General features: G+C 35.7%; 2 protein-coding genes across 2 annotated transcripts in view; both read right to left on the bottom strand.

Annotated features, from left to right (window-relative positions):
* Positions 1–15,991, bottom strand: LOC127657150 (uncharacterized). Its single transcript, XM_052145816.1, has 9 exons — positions 15,611–15,991; positions 15,254–15,448; positions 11,564–12,174; positions 11,379–11,460; positions 8,784–8,970; positions 2,012–2,133; positions 1,167–1,395; positions 928–1,074; positions 1–279 (listed from the first exon to the last, which is right to left on the bottom strand). Exons 1-9 carry the CDS (start codon positions 15,899–15,901, stop codon positions 68–70), a joined length of 2,076 nt encoding a protein of 691 aa, XP_052001776.1. The 5' UTR covers positions 15,902–15,991; the 3' UTR covers positions 1–67.
* A 6,381-nt stretch (positions 15,992–22,372) lies between these two features.
* Positions 22,373–23,987, bottom strand: part of LOC127657160 (placenta growth factor-like) — a 48,891-nt gene continuing 47,276 nt past the window's right edge. Inside the window, exons 5-7 of the mRNA XM_052145833.1 lie at positions 23,887–23,916; positions 23,736–23,798; positions 22,373–22,548 (exon numbers count right to left, since the gene is read on the bottom strand). Of these exons, the coding sequence (XP_052001793.1) occupies positions 22,527–22,548; positions 23,736–23,798; positions 23,887–23,916 (115 nt within the window). The 3' untranslated portion in view covers positions 22,373–22,526. The remainder of the gene's footprint in view (positions 22,549–23,735; positions 23,799–23,886; positions 23,917–23,987) is intronic.

Genomic DNA, 23,987 nt, shown 5'->3' on the forward strand with positions numbered 1-23,987 from the left:
TTCAAGGTGAAAATAATTCAATCACTTCAAGTTTTGAATATGTTTAATAGTGATTTACTTGCTAAACCTACACAGGCAGTGAAATAGCTTCTTCCTTGGCTTGTTTCTGTGCTATGGTGGTAGTTGGGCAAGATCCAACTGAGAGAAACTGGTCCTGGAACAGGACAGTGGGGTCCTCGAGCCGCTGTAGAACTTTATGAACCAGAACATTTTGGAAATTTGGGGTAGTTGGATTTTTGACCACCCACTCTTTGGAGTTGTTGGGGAAAACAATATTGCCTACAAAAAGACAAAATTAATTTACCATTTAAGACCGACACAAGTAATACGTATAATACCTGACACAAGTAACTACATCACAATATAATTTGGAAATTGCTTTGACTTTTTAAACATGCATCAAGTACGTACGTAGAAATGTAATCGTTGTGTCCATGTTGGTTTCATAGATTTAAAAAAAAACATTTATAGCATTTTCTAAAAAAAAAAAATATTTATTAACTTAAAAATGTTGTGAATTTTTGAGTTGCGAATATCAAGTTTTCTTATGGTAACTTCATATGAAAAAAAAAATCATCTGATCTTTACACACAGTCATGAGGGTCTAAAAGGCTCCTCTCTGCATTTTGTTAATTTGGTTGACAATTTGTTTTCATATATATTAATATATTATATATATTCCACTGCTTATTTTTTTATGAAATAATAAAAAGATTATTCCATACTACTTATGCCAACATTACTTTTTTCACACTTTCAGTGCCAAAAAATATATCAAAATGACTTTTTGATAGCTTTGTTCCTCAAAGTAGAGGTTTATTCAAGTAACTTTTGTTTTGTTTATTTTTTGAATAACTTACTAGTATTTAACTAAACATTCAGAATGTTTTTCATTGAACACACAGTGTTGTGTTGACGACCACTTACCAGTGCTGGTTGTGGCCTGTTGATGGCGCACAGTCTCATTGTGGTCAAGGACAGCTAGTTGCGTACGAGAAAACATGGAGGAATAGTGAAAGTGCAGGTTCTTTTGACAGTATTTCAGCAGCACAGAATGGAATGTCTCAAGCTTGTCTGAGAAAAAGAGAGAATATTTTCAGTCTGGGGTTCCACAATGATCACTTGCCATGTAAACTATGGCAAACTGTAAAGAAGGAATAACTTACTTGTATGCTTGAAAAGGGCCATTTGCCTCAGGTCCTTTAGGAAACCTTCATTCAAGACAAGAGACGACAGTGACTGGAAGGCACGGGACTCTTTTCGAAGCCATTTCTTTCGCCGCTGCTGGTCAGGACTGAGATCACTGTGGAGACATTTGTGCTGTATTCCATCTTCCATCCAGCTGTGTACACCACAAATGTGATGCAGGAGGAACTTCCACTTTTTGGTCAAGATCTGATAAAAAAATGTTTTAAACAAAATTAGTTCTGAAAAATTAAAAAGGTCATAACATCATTATCATATACACTCACTGAGCAATTTATAAGGAACAACTGTACACCAATTAATTAATGTGATTATTAAAGCCAATTGTTTGGCAGCAGTAAAATGCATAACATCATGCAGATACGGGTCAGGAGCTTCACTTAATGTTCACATCAACCATTAGATTGGGGAAAATGTGATCTTAGAGATTTCAACCTTGTCATGATTGTTGGTGCCAGATGAGCTGGTTTGAGTATTTGTGCACCTGCTGATCTCCTGGGATTTTCACACACAACAGTCTCTAGAATTTACTCAGAATGTTGCCAAAACATCCAAGGAGGGGCAGTTCTGTGGATAGATGGAGAATGGCCAGACTGGTTTGAGCTGACAGAAAGGCTAGGGTAACTCAGATAACCGCTCTGTACAACTGTAGTGAGCAGAATAGCATCTCAGAATGCACAACAAGTCAAACCTTGAGGCGGCTGAGCTACAACTGCAGAAGACCACGTCAGGAACATTATTAGGACCATAGTGTTCATAGTGAAGTGCTCAGTGAGTGTAAACTGTAAATCATTTTGCTACTTACATCAGGGTTACCTCCACATGTTGCACATGCATACCACAAATGGTTGCATATTGATTTGATCCAGGGCTGGACCTCTTGGTTCCCCTTTTGTCTTGACAACGACAACAATTTTTTGAAGAACGCTGTCAAAAACAGCACAACTTTCATTATCTTTAAAACATGATTAGCAACAGTATGGGTTTTCTTGAAGTAGTGTTTGTGTACACTAAAGCAGCAATTGTCAACTGCTGTAGAAATAAATATGCTTTATGTATTGTTTGGGGACTGCAATCCCTGACATGGTGGTATGCACCAGGATAGGGCTGAACATTCAATCAAAATCACGATATTAGGTCATATATCTTGAGTTAGATTTTAGTTTTCTTTGATTAATTGTTCAGACCTATCCTGGAGAAAAAAGGCAAAAATATTTGCAGAGTATTTGAACATAAAACACTCACATGGAGAAAAAGCATTCTTTATGTTGCACATTCATGTCCACATCTCCAGAAGTGCATGAGCACATTAATGAAAAGCGTTTGAAAAAAAGCCTGTGTGTTATTGTACGTCATGGTCATTACTCTCAAGCTCCAATATGACATTAAAGAAGCATAAAAGTACCATTAAAGTAGTCCATATGACTTGTGCATTATATTCAAAGTCTCTTGAAGCCATAGAATAGTTTTATGAAATTGGAAAGGATGCGTTAAATAAGTAAATATACAGTTCGCTACTGACGTGCACTTTAGAAAAACTGGTTCATCGGAATCTTTACGAACCATTTGTTTCAAACCAGTGTTTCGGACTGCATATCAAACTGGACAGGTCATGATATTTCAGCATCATACTGTTTCTAAATGTTTCACGTCTGGACGATAGGGGGCTTTGTTCCAACAGTTTAACCTGGAACATTGTTAAATGCTGGCTGTAACTGATCTCGAGTCAGTTTTGTAATAAATTAGGTCCATTAAATCAGAATGATTTAAACAAGAGTTTCTGATGTTAATTCAGTAATTTTAAAATACCCGTCAGTATCCTTGAGTAGTGTTCCCACCAGAAAATGTTGTTTATGAGAAAGACTTTTGAGCGAGACATAGATACTTTGTGATATTTAAAGAGATTCATTTGTTTTATCATACATGACAATGCCTGCACACCCTTATATATATAAAGGTCTACATATTCTGCAAAGATTCCGATCCATTTACTCCAGGATATTGCGGATTAACAAGAAAAATATATGACAAATACAGGGCAGAAAATAATTTCCAATGCATTGTGTCTTTGTAACTGCTTTTGGCTCGAGTACTCTCATTGCATTTACATGCCTATGACCAGCAGATGTACATATAGTGTGGTTTTTCAAGCACTTTGAAACAGTAAATAATTTTGCATTAATTGGTTCAATTAATTCGAAGTTTCGAAAAGCTTTGTTTGCTTCAGTGAATGAGCACTGCTCTGTTGTTGACACACAGAGCACATGCAGGGTTTATTATTATTATATTAATAACTAGAACAATTATATATATTACAAATGACAATTAAATTTGAATTGAATACTGCAGAATTTTGCACTGCTACATTTCCACTGCAAAGCCTACTGCATCCAGTGTTGACACGCAACTGATTTATTAATTTTTTTAAATACAAACTGACTTGCCAAGACTGGGATTTTGACAAGTGCTAGAAGTGGGAAGGCACGCCCCACCTCGCTGTACAGGCATTAATGCAAACGTGAGGTTACAAAAGCTATTATTATGTACCAGCAGCTGTTATAAGGTGCCGGTAGGGTGTACTGCTCCCGCAAAATGATCAGGGACCATTCTGTTTGACATCCCTACTGTGCTCCAAACTGTCTTGGAAAAGAATGTCTTGATAGACTGGGCTCCTGCTCATTATTTTCCACTTGTTTCTGGTATGCAGAATTGTTTTTTTTCCTGATACTTTCTAGTTTGTGTCTTTCTCATTCTCCAGTCGTTTCCACTAAAGGTCGACCGATAGTGGATTTTGCCGATTCCGATTACTAAGGTGGTGGAAAAGGCAGATAACCGATTCGTTTTACAACATTTTCTTAGTCAGCACATACAGTGAGGAAAATAAGTATTTGAACACCCTGCTATTTTGCAAGTTCTCCCACTTAGAAATCATGGAGGGGTCTGAAATTGTCATCGTAGGTGCATGTCCACTGTGAGAGACATAATCTAAAAAAAAATCCAGAAATCACAATGTATGATTTTTTAACTATTTATTTGTATGATACAGCTGCAAATAAGTATTTGAACACCTGAGAAAATCAATGTTAATATTTGGTACAGTAGCCTTTGTTTGCAATTACAGAGGTCAAACGTTTCCTGTAGTTTTTCACCAGGTTTGCACACACTGCAGGAGGGATTTTGGCCCACTCCTCCACACAGATCTTCTCTAGATCAGTCAGGTTTCTGGGCTGTCGCTGAGAAACACGGAGTTTGAGCTCCCTCCAAAGATTCTCTATTGGGTTTAGGTCTGGAGACTGGCTAGGCCACGCCAGAACCTTGATATGCTTCTTACAGAGCCACTCCTTGGTTATCCTGGCTGTGTGCTTCGGGTCATTGTCATGTTGGAAGACCCAGCCTCGACCCATCTTCAATGCTCTAACTGAGGGAAGGAGGTTGTTCCCCAAAATCTCGCAATACATGGCCCCGGTCATCCTCTCCTTAATACAGTGCAGTCAGCCCTGTCCCATGTGCAGAAAAACACCCCCAAAGCATGATGCTACCACCCCCATGCTTCACAGTAGGGATGGTGTTCTTGGGATGGTACTCATCATTCTTCTTCCTCCAAACACGGTTAGTGGAATTATGACCAAAAAGTTCTATTTTGGTCTCATCTGACCACATGACTTTCTCCCATGACTCCTCTGAATCATCCAAATGGTCACTGGCAAACTTAAGACGGGCCTTGACATGTGCTGGTTTAAGCAGGGGAACCTTCCGTGCCATGCATGATTTCAAACCATGACGTCTTAGTGTATTACCAACAGTAACCTTGGAAACGGTGGTCCCAGCTCTTTTCAGGTCATTTACCAGCTCCTCCCGTGTAGTTCTGGGCTGATTTCTCACCTTTCTTAGGATCATTGAGTCCCCACGAGGTGAGATCTTGCATGGGGCCCCAGTCCGAGGGAGATTGACAGTCATGTTTAGCTTCTTCCATTTTCTAATGATTGCTCCAACAGTGGACCTTTTTTCACCAAGCTGCTTGGCAATTTCCCGTAGCCCTTTCCAGCCTTGTGGAGGTGTACAATTTTGTCTCTAGTGTCTTTGGACAGCTCTTTGGTCTTGGCCATGTTAGTAGTTGGATTCTTACTGATTGTATGGGGTGGACAGGTGTCTTTATGCACCTAACAACCTCAAACAGGTGCATCTAATTTAGGATAATAAATGGAGTGGAGGTGTACATTTTAAAGGCAGACTAACAGGTCTTTGAGGGTCAGAATTCTAGCTGATAGACAGGTGTTCAAATACTTATTTGCAGCTGTATCATACAAATAAATAGTTAAAAAATCATACATTGTGATTTCTGGATTTTTTTTTTAGATTATGTCTCTCACAGTGGACATGCACCTACGATGACAATTTCAGACCCCTCCATGATTTCTAAGTGGGAGAACTTGCAAAATAGCAGGGTGTTCAAATACTTATTTTCCTCACTGTATATAGAGGCCAAAATCAAAAATATATAAAATCTCAGATGTAGTTTTAAAAAAATAATAATTAGTAAAAAATAAGATTGGATGCATAACGTGGGATTTTTAACACTAAACAAGCCTGAAACACACCAGGGACTCTTATTTTGAAATGACAGAGACTTGGATCTGTTGCAATGCTCTATATTTAAAATTTACCAAATTAAGCTTGTTATAGCCTTATACGCATTATAAATGTGCTGACGAGGGACGTTTCCATATAGTCACATTTTTCTTTGAATGCCCTCACATCAATTTAAAAAACATAATTATCAGAGGAAAAAGTGAGAAACAAAATAAATTAATCTGCAACAGTTGCATAGATTTTTGCCGATAACCGATAGTTCTAGAAAGCAACTATTGTCACAAGTAATCTGTCAAACTGATCTACCTCTAATTTCCAATACTTTATTTAACTTTGCATCAGACTCACAATGCAGATTCAACATAGTGGAAAACAAAAAACAGTTCTCAGAACAGCGTCAATGTTCTGAAGCTGATTGGTGGTGTTCATGGGTTGGGGAGGGACTTTTCAGTTTGTTAGGTCGCTCAGCTGTTTGTCATCCTAAGGTAACTCATATTAAGCACTAGGGCTGTAACTAATGTTTTTGCTAACCGATTAATCTAACAATTATTTGACCATTCGGGCGATTATTGCAAAGATTAATCATAAGCTCTTAACCGACTATTCAGCTTGTGCCTCGCGTTAACAGGTTTTATTAAACGTGCTTAGTAACAATAAAGAGGACAAAATCACATTTTAAAAATATCTCTAAATGACTTTCACTGAATTAAAGGAAAAAATACTTTTTATTAAAGGTGCAGTATGTAAGATTCAGAAACCCTTGTTCTAAATGACACTTGTGGCCGTTAAATGAGCTGCAGCCAGCTCGTGCGAGCCAGCAAGCATTGACCAAAACAATGATGTAACGTACAAAGAGACTGAACGTGATTCATCGTCATCATGCTGACAGATGAATTACAAATTAAAATTACAGTTATGATTGTTTTACTACAAACTTAAAGACTTTATATTATATTTGACTCTCCAGTGTTGGAACAGGGCTAAAACAAAGTGTGGATATAGGTCTGATTATGTGAGACTGTTGTTTGAAATAATCACTTTTCTTTGCATGATACATTGACTGCATTTATACGATAGCCAATGTCGGTGTTAGCTAGCTAGCCAGCTATCAATATCTGTTAGCTAAATTTGGTGGATGATGACAGTAGCTGATTATAAAATAGACTGTACATTATAAATATGTTGAAACAATTATTGATGTGATTCCATCACAACTGTCATTGTGATATATCGATGCGCTATTGTTTTATAATTATAAAATGTATATATTTTCTGTATAACCAAGTTATACAGAAAATATACACTAATGAATGGGCCTTTTTGCATTATCTTGAACATTGTCTAGCATTCATTTCATGTGTTATTGTAGTTTACCTTGCTGAAAAATTACAGATTAATTTTTTTTTATTTCAGTTACTGTGAATCAGCATACCTGACTTTTACTATAAAGAGAAGATCGTTGAAATTAAATTCTTAAACAAAGATATATTTACTTGATAAACAACATATATTTTGACTTGCTTTCAGAAAATGTATCTTGAATAGAAGTGAATTTTGCATGGAAGTGTATTTTTTCACTTGTTTATTCATCTGTCAGTGCAGTAAAGACAACATATACTTCTATTCAACATACATTCTCTGAAAGCAAGTCTAAATATCTTATGTGCTGCTTCTCAGGTAAATGTATCTTGTTTTAAGGATATTTTAAAATACTATAATAATACTATATTCATAATTTTCAGATAACAAGTTTTTAAAATGTAGTAAATGTACGTTGTTTTAAAGAGGTTTTAGATATTTATATTGGAAAACAAGCCAAAAAAAAAAAAATAAAGTATTTTGTTGCAGCGTATAAAAGGGCAAAAGACCTTTCTGTTCACTTCGATCCATCTTTAACTCACAAATACAAACAAGAGTGCTTCTGTATTTACTTATTTAGTATTTTTGTAGAATTCCCTCATACAATCTACATTGACATTGATTTGGAGACTTATATTGTTGTTTTTGTGGTTTTGATTCAACTCAAAAGGCCCGGATATACATTGATTGCACGTTCCAGATTGGATCACACCCGACTGACTGCATTGACTTTGAGTGTACTTTTCTGACGCAAACTAATAGGAACACGTTCGACGCATGCGCAAAACAACTGCTTTGTGACACTCTTTTAGTACAGCCAATAGCCAGTGGATACACAGACGAGAACCGCATGTGAGAGTCAAGAAAATATAGATGGCGCGCTAACTCAATTTGCGTCACACATACTGTGCGTGGAGCGTTCCACAACGTGGACACACAAAATATATTTTGGCCTTTAGGCATACAAGCTGTATCTATATGATTATTTATGATCATAATGTAGGGGCCTATGATTATTGTGGGCCCCTAGAACCGTCACCACCTTTTCCCCTCCTATAGTCCTCATCTGTGTATGTCGTTGTTGCATGCGCCTGCTATAGACTGTAATAAAGAGTATTTTGTAGCAGTTGTTGTGCACAGGCATTGAATGTGTCCGTATTCAATTCAATTTAATTGTCTGTTGTCACAAAATGATTTAATGTATTTGAATTATATGAATTATAATATAAGGCCTAAATACATTTATGATCATTTTAATTATTCTAAATTACCTTTATTTGATGGGGCTTTTTTCAGTAAATATTGGTATGCAATTAATTCAATTAATTAATGGCACATCATGTAAAGTCAACCCTAGTGACAGCCCTAATTAATATACAAAATATATTGTGTTTACAAGTTTTTAACCAAATAATAATATTATATTTGTTGCAAAAAAATGAACACCCTTTCTTGAATAATATTTCTATTGCCAGTACAGCATGTTTGCCCATTACATAATTTTGATCAAAAGGATCACTTTTTTTTATGTGAATCATATTGCAAATGAAATTGCAATATTTTTCAAAACAAATCGTCATTTTTGTCAGCGCTTCCCTAGGATGATTAATCATACAACATTGACATACCCTTGACAACATGCCAAATGTCAAACTCGTGGTGAATATCCGGATAATCCACCTGCATAATCTTCATTAAGGATGGGGATCTGTCTGTAGTCATCACCTCTATTTTAATTCCCTGATCCAAAAGTTTGTTCAGACCTCTCTTGAAACCTATGGGCTCCATAGCAACGGCGCTAGATGCTTCTGCAACCTGTATTAAAAAAAAAAGGAAAATAAATAAAAACAATACTAACAATGAGAAATAATAATACTGCATGACAAATAATGTTCAAACAGATTTCAACTTTACAAACTGTTTGTCCTGGCACTGAATAAATAGTCTAATATAATTTTAAATAAAGGCTATATGAATGCATAACTATAACATAAATTTGTTCGTTGTTTAATCTCTATATATTTCCCGTTTCAACGGCATACCCAAAATGAAAGGCTTACAACTCGACAAAATTAAAAACAAGGAGGGTCAAGTGTTTGGTATAATTTTCAAGAACACCTTCACATTTTTTAATTATATAGATTATGATAAATTCCGAGACTCTTCGCCTAAGAAACTGCTGAAATATCACAAAATAACTTGAGCCAAAAATTAACATCTTTTCTTATTTTTCTGATTTTATATTACATATCTCACGGTCTAAATACGGTAGCTCTGAAAAAAACTTTTGTTTTTATCCCAATCATGTCACCTGTACCAGAGTAAAATTTTGTGTTGATACAACAAAGCAATCAAATGTTCTAGCATAACAAATATAATTTATCGTAGTGTCCAAAAACAAATCAAACATAATTGTACATAAGAACTAATTACACATGCAATTACACATGCAAATACAACAATCTAAAGGTAAAGGTATGCTCTATCTCCAGATGGCTGTATGTAATAACAGTGAATGATCCTCTCTGTCCATATTTGGATGACTTCCACCTAGGGCTTGGAAAAAAACTCTCTCACTGTATTTGTGCAGAGTTCCACACAAACAGGTTTTCTCTCTGAGAAATTGTCTCTTTTATTCTTTACATTTAGTCCTTTAATGCACCGCTGCTACAGACATCAAAGTGCCGTTTGCTCACTGTCGGACCTCAAAATCCTGTGCAAAATTTGCGCTTTGGCGACCGTGACTTGCGGAACATGCGCAAATGGGGAGTACACTTTTTTCTCTCCATCAGTCATCTGGGAGCAGTTTGTAAGAATAGAGTTGTCAATGAGAACGCTGCATAGGCTCTCAGACTATCTCAGGATGCATATGCACATAACATGCAACGACATTGGTACTACAGGTGAACTGTCATGTGTGTCATAATTCAGTACAGCCCCTGAAATTATTCTTGAACAAGTTTACTCTTAAACCTATTTTGACATTGATTTTGATAATTTAGCAAAATGATCATTATGACAATAGTAATAGCCTACATTATATTCTAAAATAACAAAATTAGTTTGATAAGTTAAAATGATACATTGTAGATATTTATTTGCTGAATACAAATGGACATAATGCAGCCTTATACAGGAGTTCCTTTGCACTAACTAGTCGCTCAGCTCAGACAACTAACTAAATGGTCAATTGATAGTTTTTCACATCCCTATCTTTTACCTGCAAATACATTTTTACAGAGTAAAAACAATTGGCATTTCAGACAACACTGATCTTCAAAAGACATTTCTTTCCAAGAAAAAGGACTTAAAGTTTGTATCTTTTTATGAAGTTTTTATATCAAATCATAAAATCGCAATATCACGATACACATCGAATCGGCCACGGAAATATCATTTTAATATCGAATTGAGAGGTCTGTGGCAATTCCCAGCTCTACTTCCTTTACAAGGTTGCAGCGATCTGAATCATAATACAATTGGTTTAGCCTTCCATGACGCTGGACATCGTACTACATCATTTCAGATGAAGTCATCTGATCCAGGAAAGCTAACGTGTTTTTAGTCGGATAGCACATTATGTGCTGTGTGCACATTGTGCTCCGTGTGGATTATCTAATGATCTATGAATCCGAATATGTTGTGTTTAGGCTTGTTTTAAAGATAATCATCTCCTCTAAGTAATGCTAAGTGATATTTTACGTTTGGTTTATTTTTCGTGAAGTTATAAGTGGAAACACAGCATATGAGAAACACCCGTTTACATGTAACATGTCAAAGATATGTACTATGCTTTACATGTAGCTATTACTTGCTATATTTTTGTCTGAGTAAAAAAAATAGGTTGGTTGTATTTTACTCTTTGAGAGATTTCCAACAAAAAAGGATACATGGCTATTTGATCAGCATGATGTTTTTACCAATTACAATAATATGTGCAGTGCAAAATTATTACTAAATAATCAAAATGGAACACTTCTGATTTGTCTGCAAATTTCAAAGCACTTTACAATGCATGTAAGCATTATGACCAAAATTGACAAAGTACAGCTTCTAAGCTTTAAAACGAAACCTATTTTCTGTTGGTCAAGACTGTAGTTCTTAATATTTTAATAATCATTTTCTTTCTCTTGGGCCCATCAAAAGAAAACAAATTAAAAATCTCACAGGATTTCAAACTTGCATGCCCAAAACGTTTTAAAATGACCTGAATGTACACTGACCTGCACCAACTCGAAGTGGACTATCTGATCGGTTGTATCATCCATTAAACTGTATGTGTTGTATTTGGCAGAGAATCCTGGACTGTAAGGAGAAGAGAATGGAGAAGAAAAAGAACACTGTTTTTACAAAGCCATAAACTGTTTCTGTTCTGTGATATGTACACAAATATTACATATCTAATTACCTGTCTGATCTCCCATCCCCTGATAAATGCACTCCTTTTTGTAGTACGTTTTGCATACGCAAGATGTTTAGCAGTTCTGCCTGTTGTTCTCTGTATGTGGCATCTATGACAGGGGTGAGGTATGATGACTGGATTGCATAGAAAGCAGTTTTCTCTGGCACTTGAAGGTTCAGCAAGGCAGCCCAATCAGCAATGTCTGCATACGTTGCTCCAGTGAACACCGTACACGCTGCCACAAGTAGGTCATTTGCAGGCATTCCCTGAACATCAGGGCTTGAACTCCAGAGCCCTTGATGTCCATTTAAACATTCCCATTGAACACAGATGAGGCTCCCCGAGTTTAACGTTTTTGTTTCTGTGACTGGTCCTCCGCATTGATGGCAGATCCTGAAAAGCTCCATCAAACTGGACTCGTTGACCAGCCACTTACGTTCTTCCTTATGTACATATTCTTCCTCTTCCTCGTCCTCTTCCTCTGTTATTGGACTTGGAGTTGAACTCAGAGGAGCAAAACTGAGATCCTTCTCATCGGATGAAGAATCTACAGCTACCATTTTGACATCTTGGTCAAAACTTTCTTCAGATTGCTGTTCAGTCTGTGTTGGTTTATTCTATATGGCAGAAAATTAATGAGATAGATAGGAAGTTGAAGTGATCTTTTTAGTAACACAAAATACAATAACAACCATGGTGTAAAAAGGCATTAATATCATTTAATTTAATAATATAGTCACATACGCTGCACGCCACAAAATGAATGAGAGGCTCCGCTCTGCTCGGTCATCTCCTTCATACACACATAGGCGTGCAAACAAACACAACTACTGCTTAATTTTCATGAAGTGTGTCCAGTAGTATTCATCTGCACAATCACAGAGCAATGTGCTTAGTGTATAAACGGCTGTGAACCTCAAATGACCTTTTTCACTGGAGAGTTCAGCTCACGAGTCGCAGGAATTTTGATATAACGAACCCTACAAAAACAGGAAGAACTTCAAAGGTCTTTCAAAATAAAGGTCCCGCTGAAATTAGGGCTTTATTTAACTGGATGCGTGAAATTGAAGACATTGCGACAGAAAAATATTACTACTTCATAAAAGTGTATTCCAGTGGCATGCATTTTGTAAGGCGGTCAAATTTAAATGAGAAATTCACTTCAAGACATGATTTTAAATGTTGATCTTTTAAACTTTATATAGCATCTACAAAACACAGTGTTCCTGCACGAGATGCTGATTAGGCTAAAACGCAACAGCCACAGATGTTTGTCCAGCACATTGCTTTACAAACTGCAGGGTGCAGCCACGATTTGCTACAAGTGTGACAGAATCTCTCCTCGATTCAATATTATAATATCCACCGTTGTTACAAAAATACCAACATTACCTAATTACCAGCAGACTAAATTTGCTACCTGTGGGCTGTTTGATCACAGCTGGCTGTTTTCAAATGCTTACATGCATGTGTCTGCCCATGCACTTGTGTCTTGTGATGAATGCAGCACTCCTGCACAAGACTCAGTGCTGTTCTTAATCAAAATACCCCTCTTTAGGTGATATTAAAGTAAACACAGCCATTAATGTATAAGCAGATGGGACAAATTCTCAAAATGTTAGATTTGTGAAATGTTTAAATGTATATAAGCTGCATGATGTCTGTTATAGGCATTCAGGCATTCTTAATGCAACAAATCAGCATTAATGTAGATCTAATAATCACACAGTAAAGATTGTCAAACATTTAAGTACTTTAATTTGCATTAATTAACTTTTTTAAATGTTGAATTGCTACTCTATTTAATTACTGGCTCTAAAATAATTCCTTTACAAGCTTGAAGCAAGTTTTACAGGAGACACTGAAGGCCTCATTGTTTTAATTAAAATTTGTAATATACATATTTGTTTTTAAATGAGTAAAATAACAGTGTCTTATTGCGTATTTCCCTACCTGTGCAAAACTAAGTTGGCAAAACTGTTAATGAAGCTTTTTTCCACTCCTTTTGCTTTTTACTGTAAGACACAGGCTAAATTGTTTCATTAATTTTGATGCACTTTAACAGAATAATTATTTATTTATTTTGCAATAATCACAAGGTGCTGTTTGGTTCATAATGAATTCATTGCGCCCTCTTGTGGACATTTTAAATGTATATATTTGATTTACAGCTTTATTGTCCTTAAAAGTATGTGATGAGACTAAATACTTTTTTAGAAATGATATAACAGATGGCCTGTCTGATGATAGGGACATTTACAGACAGTGTTGTATGATGTATGCACAAGCTAATACCGTATGTTGATTTGCAAATGTATTATGTGCTCAGGATCTGTGAAGAGTACACTTTTTAAGCATATTTTACCCCTAGGTATACTGCCCATTTGTGGTGGCACTACAGAAAGAGCAGCATGCAGAAACTCAATGTAGCATATAATGATGGAATGAGGCTACTGTTTAAGGTGCCACGATGGAGCAGTGCAAGCCAAATGTTTGTCAGTGCAAGCATGCTCACCTGCTCTGCCGTGCTGCGCAATATCATATACAGATGTATGTTAAGTTATCAGACTCTGCAAATAGTACAATTTCAACAATGATGAACCCAGCACTACGTTCAGTAAGGTTCTTCTCCAGTATGTGGAAGCATTGGTGTTTTAGCCTATATGTAAATAGGTGATATTGTGGACTATGTCTGTTGTTATTTTTGTTTCTTTTTTTTCACGTAGTTTTATTGTTTGTGTTTTAGACCGTGTGAGTCCTTAATAAAGCTTTGATGTTAAATTTTTGCATAGATTGAAGCAGAGAACATTTTGCCAGAACCTCTAGTACATTACATGTTACTTTGTTTAATAACCTTATGTCCAGGTTTTGTAAATCACACAAGCGTTTTTTTTTCTTCAGAAACATGATATCAGATTGTTTTCATTTAATGTTTTCATTAATACTGTCAAGCTCTCAAGTAAAGACGCTGACTACCACACCTGGAGTCGCAAGTTTGAATCCAGGGCATGCGGAGTGACTCCAGCCAGGTCCCCTAAGCAACCAAATTTGCCCGGTTGCTAGGGTGTGGTCGCTAAAATGTGGTTCGCTCTCGGTGGGGTGCGTGGATGCCGCGGAGATTAGCGTGAAGCCTCCACACATGCTACATCTCTGCAGTAACTCGCTCAAGACAAGTGATAAGATGCGCAGATTGACTGTCTCAGAAGCGGAGGCAACTGAGATTTGTCCTCCGCCACCCGGATACGCTACCATGAGGACTTAAGAGCGCATTGGGAATTCCAAATTGGGGATAAAATAAATATATAAATAAAATTAAATACTGTCAAGCTCTGTTGTGCTTCTTTTTGTTTTTAACCCAAAATAATGAATTATAAATGATAATATTTTAATCAAAGCTGTACAATATGTATTTGATTAAACACAGTTTGATCATAACAGTTAATTATAACTTAACATGGAATCAAGGAAAACTAAATCAGAAAAGGCATTTTTTATACATTTTAGCAGTGTAATTTCATCAAAAATATAATTTATTTTATATAAATTATAAAATATATATTTTTTATTTTGTTGCCCACGTATCGATACCGAGGTACCAGGGCTGGTATCGTACCGAAGCCAAAATGTTGGTATTGGAGCACCCCTACGAGCTTCCCGTTTGAACTTGTGTGACATCTCATGTATGTGTGGACTTACCGATTGATAGGAGTGCATGGGAGGGCGGGCATAGTACGTCTGTTGTCCAAGTTCTTCAGGTCTTTTTATCATCAAAATGACTTTTGACTTATTTTTCTCACACTGTCCAAAGTTAGTTGTGCTGGGGACAATCTTCGTGTCTCCATCGTCGTCTGCAGCCTCGAGGTCTTGACTGGACTGAGTTGGATCACCCCCCTAAATCAGAGGTAGTGGACACTGACGTGAAATGCATTTTACAAGTAATATTCTAACGAGAAAGACGAAGCTCTACAACAAGTAGTACATAACATTAATGTCGTTTGTAAACATTAGTTTAGCTCGAATCTCCTTCCCCGATACATGTATCTCCTCACATACCTCAGCTCGCGCAGGAACAGCTGTTGACTTCAGAAATCGCCGTGAACCTCCCTTTAATACTCTAAAATCAGATTTTGAAAAATGCTTACTGCACACCCTCATTGAATTGATCGTTTGAACGGGTGTGCTGAAATCAATCTGAAGAACACGCAGCCATTGCCTCAATCTCGATGGCTCATTTAATGGGAATCTGTGGAAAGTTAGACTGTCCTCCTGCGATAATGCCTTCGGACGTAATCTCACAGCTTTCTCTCGGCTGTCACATCCAGGAAAAGAACACATACGCACCATTTTCACAAATACACCGATAAAGATCAGAAGCAAATCTACTGTGAAGCGTAACCAGCGCCAAGCCTCCGTACCTCCTCCTCTGCTGTAAATAAAAAGTGGTGCCGCACTTCCGGTGTCGCAAACCTCCTTCTTCTTCTACTGCTTCAGTAGTATGGCGTATAGCATACCGTTTGTGTATACCGGCAGCTACAGTGCTTAGTGCAATCAGCATGAGCAATGTACTGTATTCTAAAAACATCCCTTCATAAGAGGCCTAGGCTGCTGCGTGTTTAGCCCCATTAGCCATTACCCAGGTCTCATCATATCGGGATATGTGAATATTAATATTTATTACTCCACTCCCAATGTTTATTCTATTACATACTTACTCTGACTCTATATCACATTCGCTCATTAATCCTTGTGTTTTCCAAAAATGCTATAACTGCTCTAAAAACTTTAATATTCCGCAAACCATCTTCTAAAACCATTCCAGTGTAAAAGTTCCTTCTACTATTATTTAATGCCATCCATTCCTCTGTAAAATAAGGTGTTCTACTCTTTCCATTCCACAACAATAATTGCACTGACCCAAATCACGTTGACCATCAGACACAACACCTGTATGTCCTGTATGTGTAAATCTAGTTATCATTACTTCCTCTTTCCTGTAATGGCTTTACGCTAAGCTAAAATGCTGTTTTTAGCCATTTTACCTGCACATGTTCCATGACACGATCATATTTTTTTATCAAGAAAATTCAAATTGGATCATAATTTCTTTTTTTCTAGTAAGACGTTTGATATTAGGGCAAAAATCATATTCTTGATAATCATTTTTGTATTTTTCCCATGTAAAAAATATCAAAAATTCCTTAAAAAAAGATCAATCAATGAAAACCTCGTAGCTCATGATATGTCTGTCTTTAAAGGTTTTATGCTCCTGTATAATGTCAATATAGACTTTTTATCTACACCCCAGTTATAACCAGATATGGCCCTCATAGGTGTTGCAATCAAATGAGTCCGCCCATGAAAATGGGCCCCCGTCTGACGTCATTGCGATTCCACTCTCACGCTTATAGAACTTTTAATGAGTACAATATTCACTGCCTGGGTAGAAATCCTACAAAATCCTTTTTATGATGTATGTCAATATTACTTGGTAAATAAGACATTTAATTAATTTTAGATCATATGTTACACATAATAGTATATCTGCCACAGCTATAGATTGTCAAATAAAAAAAAAACATAAAATTCAGTTAGCTTACATGTGCCACAGAAATAGCCTACTAAAACACAATATTACAAAATATTTCACATATTTACCCAAAATGAATCAACATTTACACAAACAAAAATGTTAACATAAAGAACACATAGGCTATAACTGTGTGGTAACAGTTTAAGATAGCGACAAGTATTACGCTGTTCAATCTGAATATAACTTTTCTAAAAGAGGCGTACATCAGAGTAGGCACACTCCCTCGGTCAAAATAAAGGGGTTTAGGGTCTGTCAACAGAAACTTCCCACGCTCACTTAATGAAGTGGAACGGACTTCCAAAATGGCGGCAGATATTCCTCCGATGGGACTTTTTTCAATTAATTTTTTCTCTCTATTTTATTTACTTTTGAAATTAAACATTATACAGGGGATTTAGAAGATAAAGGCAACACATTGTTACACAAACCTTCAGTGAGATTAATGTCACATAACAAATTATAATACTGTAACATAAAAGTATAATAAAATATCAATTAAAAAAACACATATGGACATAATACACTTTTGGGGTATCTTCATTTTATATAACCACTCTTCTCAACAAAAGAGAGGTTTTATTTGCTTTTGTTTTACTAGATAATGAGAAGAAATCCTTGTCACAGGAGGCAACATTTCTGCCACTTAGAATAGGTGTGAATGACTGGACCCTGTCAAAACCCCCCAAAGGGAAGTGATTAGAGGAGTTAGTGAGAGGATGTTATTTGTTTTGTTAAACTTTAATAAAAAAATAAAATAATGTAAAAAAAAAAAGTGAAGTAACGCAGCTGTCTATGACACCGTTGTAAGTTCTCGCTGAACATGCAAAAGAGTGGCAAATCAACGGAAATGTGTATTTCCGCCATCTACTGGACTGGAGCGTGAAATGTGTGGTAGTGGCAAAAAATAAATAGGCCAATGTAATTAAGTTTTATATATACTGTATATATATATATATATATATATATATATATATATATATATATATATATATATATATATACACACACACAATATATAAAAGCATATATACAGTATATTTATATGTATTAAACATATGTGAACCATTTGAATTCTAGTATTTAGTAATTTTCTACATTCAAGCGACTCTCAAACTGTTATTTTAAGGCTTTTTAAAAGTTACATCATCCTTACTAAAATGTATCAGGTCTTTTACTGCAACTACACAAACTTTAATGCAAAAATGGAAAGCAGCTCTACTGAAAACTCAAAACTACACTTAAAACTTAAAATCAACTTAATACATTTATGTTTGAGATGAACATAATCATATTGCTTGAAGTCCAAGTAAAATTCAACGCAGTCATTAAAAAGTTGTATGATTACATTGGTATGAAGTGATTAAATGGATTCAGACTTCTAATGGTTGGATAGATTATTTAATCAAATATAAGTGAGTTTAACTCAGTTCATTAGACTTTGGGAAACATTTAATGTTACTTGAATTTGTGCTATTTTAGTGCATTTCTCTCTTTAAACTGTTGAAGAAAATGATAATAAAGCATTTTATTGTTACATTTTGTTTAGATTTTTTCCTAAGATGCAAATAAATTAATTTTGACAGGAAAATAAGTATATAGTGTGAAATTTCAGCACTTTCAAAATCTGCAATTAATCGCTATTAACTACAAAAAATTATGGAATTAGTCACGATTAAAAATTGTAAGTAACGGACAGAACTAGTGTGAACGCATATATATTATACATGCTATTTCTTACTCAAGTTGGCGCTCATGTGTTAGTGATTTACAATTGACATGTTATTTAATGAAGAAGCAACATGGTAGTAAACTGTAGCAAACGATTAACCTCATAAATATGGAAATAAGAATGGGTTTAAAATGTACCGTGTGAAGTAGGGCTGGGTATTGATACAGATTTCACGATTCGATTACAAATCACATGCTCTCGAATCAATTCGATTCTGATTAAAAATAAATTCTTATGTGTAATTTCAGTTATAATGTCCCTTTTGTTTACATATGAAATGCATTCTCTCACAGGTATTGCTGTTAATTATACAGGGACCTTCTAACTAGGTACATTATGAAATATTAATATTGGTAATTATATTTTATGACTTTTTCATCACTTTGGTCACATTTTAGCTTTTAAAAATAAACAAATATGATATTATATTGCATATATTATATTTTGTTACATATTTATTGCTTTATAACATAATTTGTTGTATTTACATTGATTTGATGAACAAGTACTAAAACCGGTACTGTCTCTTTAACAAAACCGGCATTTCTGTAAAGAGTGTCTATAAATGAGAGCATGTCAACGAGAGATGACTGGAATGTCTTTATCTCATCTGTGCCATGCATGATTAGAATTATTTTCTATTTTTTATATTAACAACTGAATGTAGAGAACACAAAGGGTATTAAAAGAGACATTATTCAATGACAAATTGGTAACGTGAATCTCGTCTTTGGACACACACACACATTAAATTACATTACTTTTACTCTCATCATGCAGTAAAAGGATCTTGCTGCTGAATACTCCACCACTATACTACACAAATTCACTGGCAAGTGAAATCTAAACATTTAGCACCCAATTGCCAATATACATTTTAGTCCCATAGTGCGAAATTTGGTTGCTAATGTGAGCAATTTACTCTCATGGAGGGTTGCGAATAGAGTAAAATATAGCTCTTGGAATTTCAGAATCGATATCAAGATCATTCAAATGAAGATTGCGATGCATCGAAAAACACTATTTTTACCCACCCCTAGTGTGAAGAAGCTATACAATCAAAACATTAAACAAAAATGTAATTGCTAATTCCATGTGGTCATACCCTGAAGCAAGCTGAATGCAACATCCTATTCAAAATCCACTGAACTGCCCTCCCAGCAAACACAGGCATAATCATGATTTCCAAAACTTTTATTGCATTACAACAGAAATAAGACCTTTCATACCAATTGAAATGTGTTTATGGGATACTTGAAAATATAAAATAGTGATTAAGAAACAGAAAAAACATTATAAAAAATCTGACCTTTTATTGACCACATATGAGACCTTGTCACTAGACCAGATTGATTCTCCCTCTAAATAAATATCTGATATGCTTTGTGCTTTTACATAAATTCAGCAACCTCACAGAGACACAGTTGACTGACTTACTATAAAAAAAATAAATATATATATATATATATATATATACATATATATATATATATATATATATATATATATATATATCTTTAGATACTATAGAGCATATTTGTAATAATCATGTTAACAATAATGTGTCATCATACCACAGAATTACTGAATGTATCTCTTTATTAAGAGTTGCACATAAGTGACATTTTATAAAGACCTCATCAAAAGTACATACAAAATAACCTGCAGAATGTTCCTTTCTATTTAAAATGTGCACGCGACACACACACACACACACACACACACACACACACACTCACACACACACACTTACATTACGAAACCTTTCATAAAATATGTTTAATGATAATCAGAAACAATAAACAAACAACAGTCACCCTATTAAGAAAGGAACTCTTAAATCTGTATAATAATAATACATATTAAAAATATTTGAAAAACAGACAACTTTTTATACAGTGGGAATCTAATAACCCTTTGGTGGAAGACAGTTGCATTTGTGTTTAGGGCACTATACTCAGTCAGCAGTTTAGATAATAATGCTTCTTTGGTTTAATTCCAGCACTTTTCAGATCTGAGTCCGAAGTGTGGAAAATTCAGTTGTTTCATTTAAAAACAAACAAAAAACAGTATAAAAGAAAAAGAAAAGCGCAAAGCACAGACATTCAGTCATATCAAGCTGAATGTCTGTCTTGGTTCCTCTTGACTGCTCTATTAAGAGTTAAGTCTTTGTCCATGCACAGTTAACACCATTAACATTAAATGTTTTTCAAAGTTGAAATAGCATGTATTGCAGGTTGTGTATGTTATTTTTTCCTTGTTACCACTAGAGGTCAGGATCTCACTCCACTACTTTGAAGCTCAATCTAAGGGCTAAACCATTGAGAAGCTTTAAATGAATCAAACAAAGCAAATACTTTAAATGAATAGTTCACCCAAAAATTTAAATTCTCTCACCATTTATTCACCCTCATGCTATCCCAGACGTGTATGACTTTCTTTCTTCTGCTGAACACAAACAAAGATTTTTAGAAGAATATTTCAGCTCTGTAGGTCCATACAATGCAAGAGAATGGTGGCCAGAACTTTGAAGGTCCAAAAAGCACATAAAGGCAGCATAAAAGTAATCCACTCAACTCCACGGGTTAAATCTATAACTTCAGAAGTGATATGATAGGTGTGGGTAAGAAATATATCAATATGTAAGTCCTTTTTTACTATAAATTATCCTCCCTGCCAAGTAGGTGGTGATATGCACAAAGAATGTGAATCGCCAAAAACAAAAGAAGAATGATCTGTTTCTTACCCACACCTATCATGTCGCTTCTGAAGACATGGATTTAACCACTGGAGTTGTATTGATTACTTTTATGCTGCCTTTATGTGCTTTTTGGAGCTTCACAGTTCTGGCCACCATTCACATGCATTGTATGGACCTACAGAGCTAAAATATTTTTTTTTAAATCTTCGTTTGTGTTCTGCAGAAGAAAGAAAGTCATACACATCTGAGATGGCATGAGGGCGAGTAAATGACAGAAATTTCATTTTTTGGGTGAGCTATTCCTATGAGGATGAAAACATCACCTAACACAGTTTTCACTAAAGTTGAATATAGTCTCAGCATAGCAGTAATGTCTTATTTGCATACTTTACAGTGACAAGTTCATGGTTACAAAAATAATCTTTGTATGTTATCTCAGTTATTCCTTCTAGACTTACAAACACATAAAAAATTGACTTTGTTTATATGAATCATGAAATGCAACCAAGTTTACTTGCTGCAGTGGATTTTAATAAATAAAAGGGAAGACTTGGAAAATGTTGAGCTGGCAACTAATTCAATGCAACCCCTTCTATTACTACTACTATAAAAAATAATACTACAATATACTAATAATATATAAGGGTCAGTCTCAGATTTTAGGTTTGGTCCATTGGTGTTTCTTCTTAAAAGAGCTGTGAGAATCTAATGTCAGCATGAGTCACCGCACAACAGATTCTTCCTTTGTAGATCACTAAAGCCCCCCCCCCCCCCCCCCACCCCACCCCACCCCACGTGCTAAAGAGAAGCCACGTCACCATTACAACTCTGCATCTGGGATCTTAAGGTGCAGAGCAATGGCAGCATCCATAAAAGAGTGATGAGGATGATGATGTCGACAGAAGGGGGCGGGTGCATGTGACTGGAAGAGATCACGGCAGGTCAGTGTTTACCTGCGAGGAGGCTGACACCTGTAAGAAAGCACATATCTATGTTAGTGTGCTGTTAAAGCTTACAGAACAACACATTCCATGTCCTTGGTAAATGGTCCAGGCTATGAAGCATCAAAGAAGCCCCAAATCACGGTGCTCCCTACAACGTACTTCACCGTTGGGATGATGTTTTTATGTTGGTATGAGGTGCCCTTTTTATGCCATACACATTGCTGTGTGTTCTTCTCAAAAAAGTCAATCTTAGTTTCATTAGTCCACAAAATATTTTCCCTCTAGCGGTGTGGAGTGTCAAGGTGGTTTTTACAAAACTTCAAAATTCAGTTAGCTGGAAAGCAGCGTCTTCCTTCATGGTGTCCTGCCATGGAAACTAGGGTTGCCACGGTGTACGGTATTATAATTTTTACTTGGTACAAGGGTCAACACCGGTGTGAAATTTTATACTGGGTAAAAGGGGGAAACATGAATGGAACTTCCAATATCAATACAATAGCCTAGCGAATAGAATAGCCTTAAATAAAGAATCGTTGCCTAATGAAAAGTTTGTCGCTATAATAATAATTCATCGCTCGGTTGCCGAAAAGAACTGCGGAGTGGGTCCAGAGCCACCATCCGGCGTCACTACACCAGGTTTAAATTATGTGCAAATTAAAGCGTTTTTTGACCTTGGGTGCATGTAAATCTATTGTATGAGACCTTTAAAACAAAATTAGGCACGTTTAAAAACCATGATAGGTGTTCTTTAAGGTAACAATTGGACATTATCACTTTTTACAGCATAGAAGGAAGCTGCCTATGTAGACAAAAAAAAAGCGGTTTCTTAGCTGCCACTTAGCGCCATCAGCATGTAAAAACAAAAGTTCTTAGTTACCATTGTCACTGTAAAAATGCACTACTTGCAGTCAGCCATGATTCATTTCCAAGGGGTTAGCAGGTCATATGATGTCAACATGGCAGTGCTTATGAATGTAGAATGAAGCAGCTTTTTCTCTAAGACTTATATAACTAGAGAATGGTTTTAAACAGGTTATTCAATAATACTGTTCTACTACTACTATTTATTTCTGTTTAAACGTTAAGAAATTAGCAAATAAATTGCTAAGTGCACCTTTAACTGCCTATATACTGACTTTTACACTCTGCCAGATCCTTTTTTTACATTACCCTTTCAATTGTACAGTACAATCATTTCATCACATTTAACTTACGTGTCACAATCTTTCACTCTTTGTTTCTCCTTCCTTTTTCTCCCTCGATTTCTGGGTTTCCATCTATATTGAAATGAACAAACACAGTAATCACTATAATCAAATTTCTCTATCCAAATTGAAATTGTGTAAGTGCTCTGCAGCTTGTTACCTGTCATGCTTTGTTGTCGGCTTTCTTAGTCTTGGTGTTACAAAGTGATGAAATCAAGAGAAATCAAGAGAAATAATTCAGTAAACCCAGAAAAAATATTT

The sequence above is a fragment of the Xyrauchen texanus genome, chromosome 16 (genome assembly GCF_025860055.1).
Source record: "Xyrauchen texanus isolate HMW12.3.18 chromosome 16, RBS_HiC_50CHRs, whole genome shotgun sequence".
In the NCBI taxonomy this organism is placed as follows: Eukaryota; Metazoa; Chordata; class Actinopteri; order Cypriniformes; family Catostomidae; genus Xyrauchen; species Xyrauchen texanus.

Excerpts from the sequence above, each read along its gene's own strand:
- LOC127657150 (XM_052145816.1), bottom strand. The coding sequence starts at position 15,901 with ATGGTGCGTATGTGTTCTTTTCCTGGATGTGACAGCCGAGAGAAAGCT. Across the intron at positions 15,449-15,610 it reads CTGTTCCTGCGCGAGCTGAG|GGGGGTGATCCAACTCAGTC; the intron begins GTATGTGAGGAG and ends CCTCTGATTTAG. Across the intron at positions 8,971-11,378 it reads TCCACTTCGAGTTGGTGCAG|GTTGCAGAAGCATCTAGCGC; the intron begins GTCAGTGTACAT and ends TTTTTAATACAG.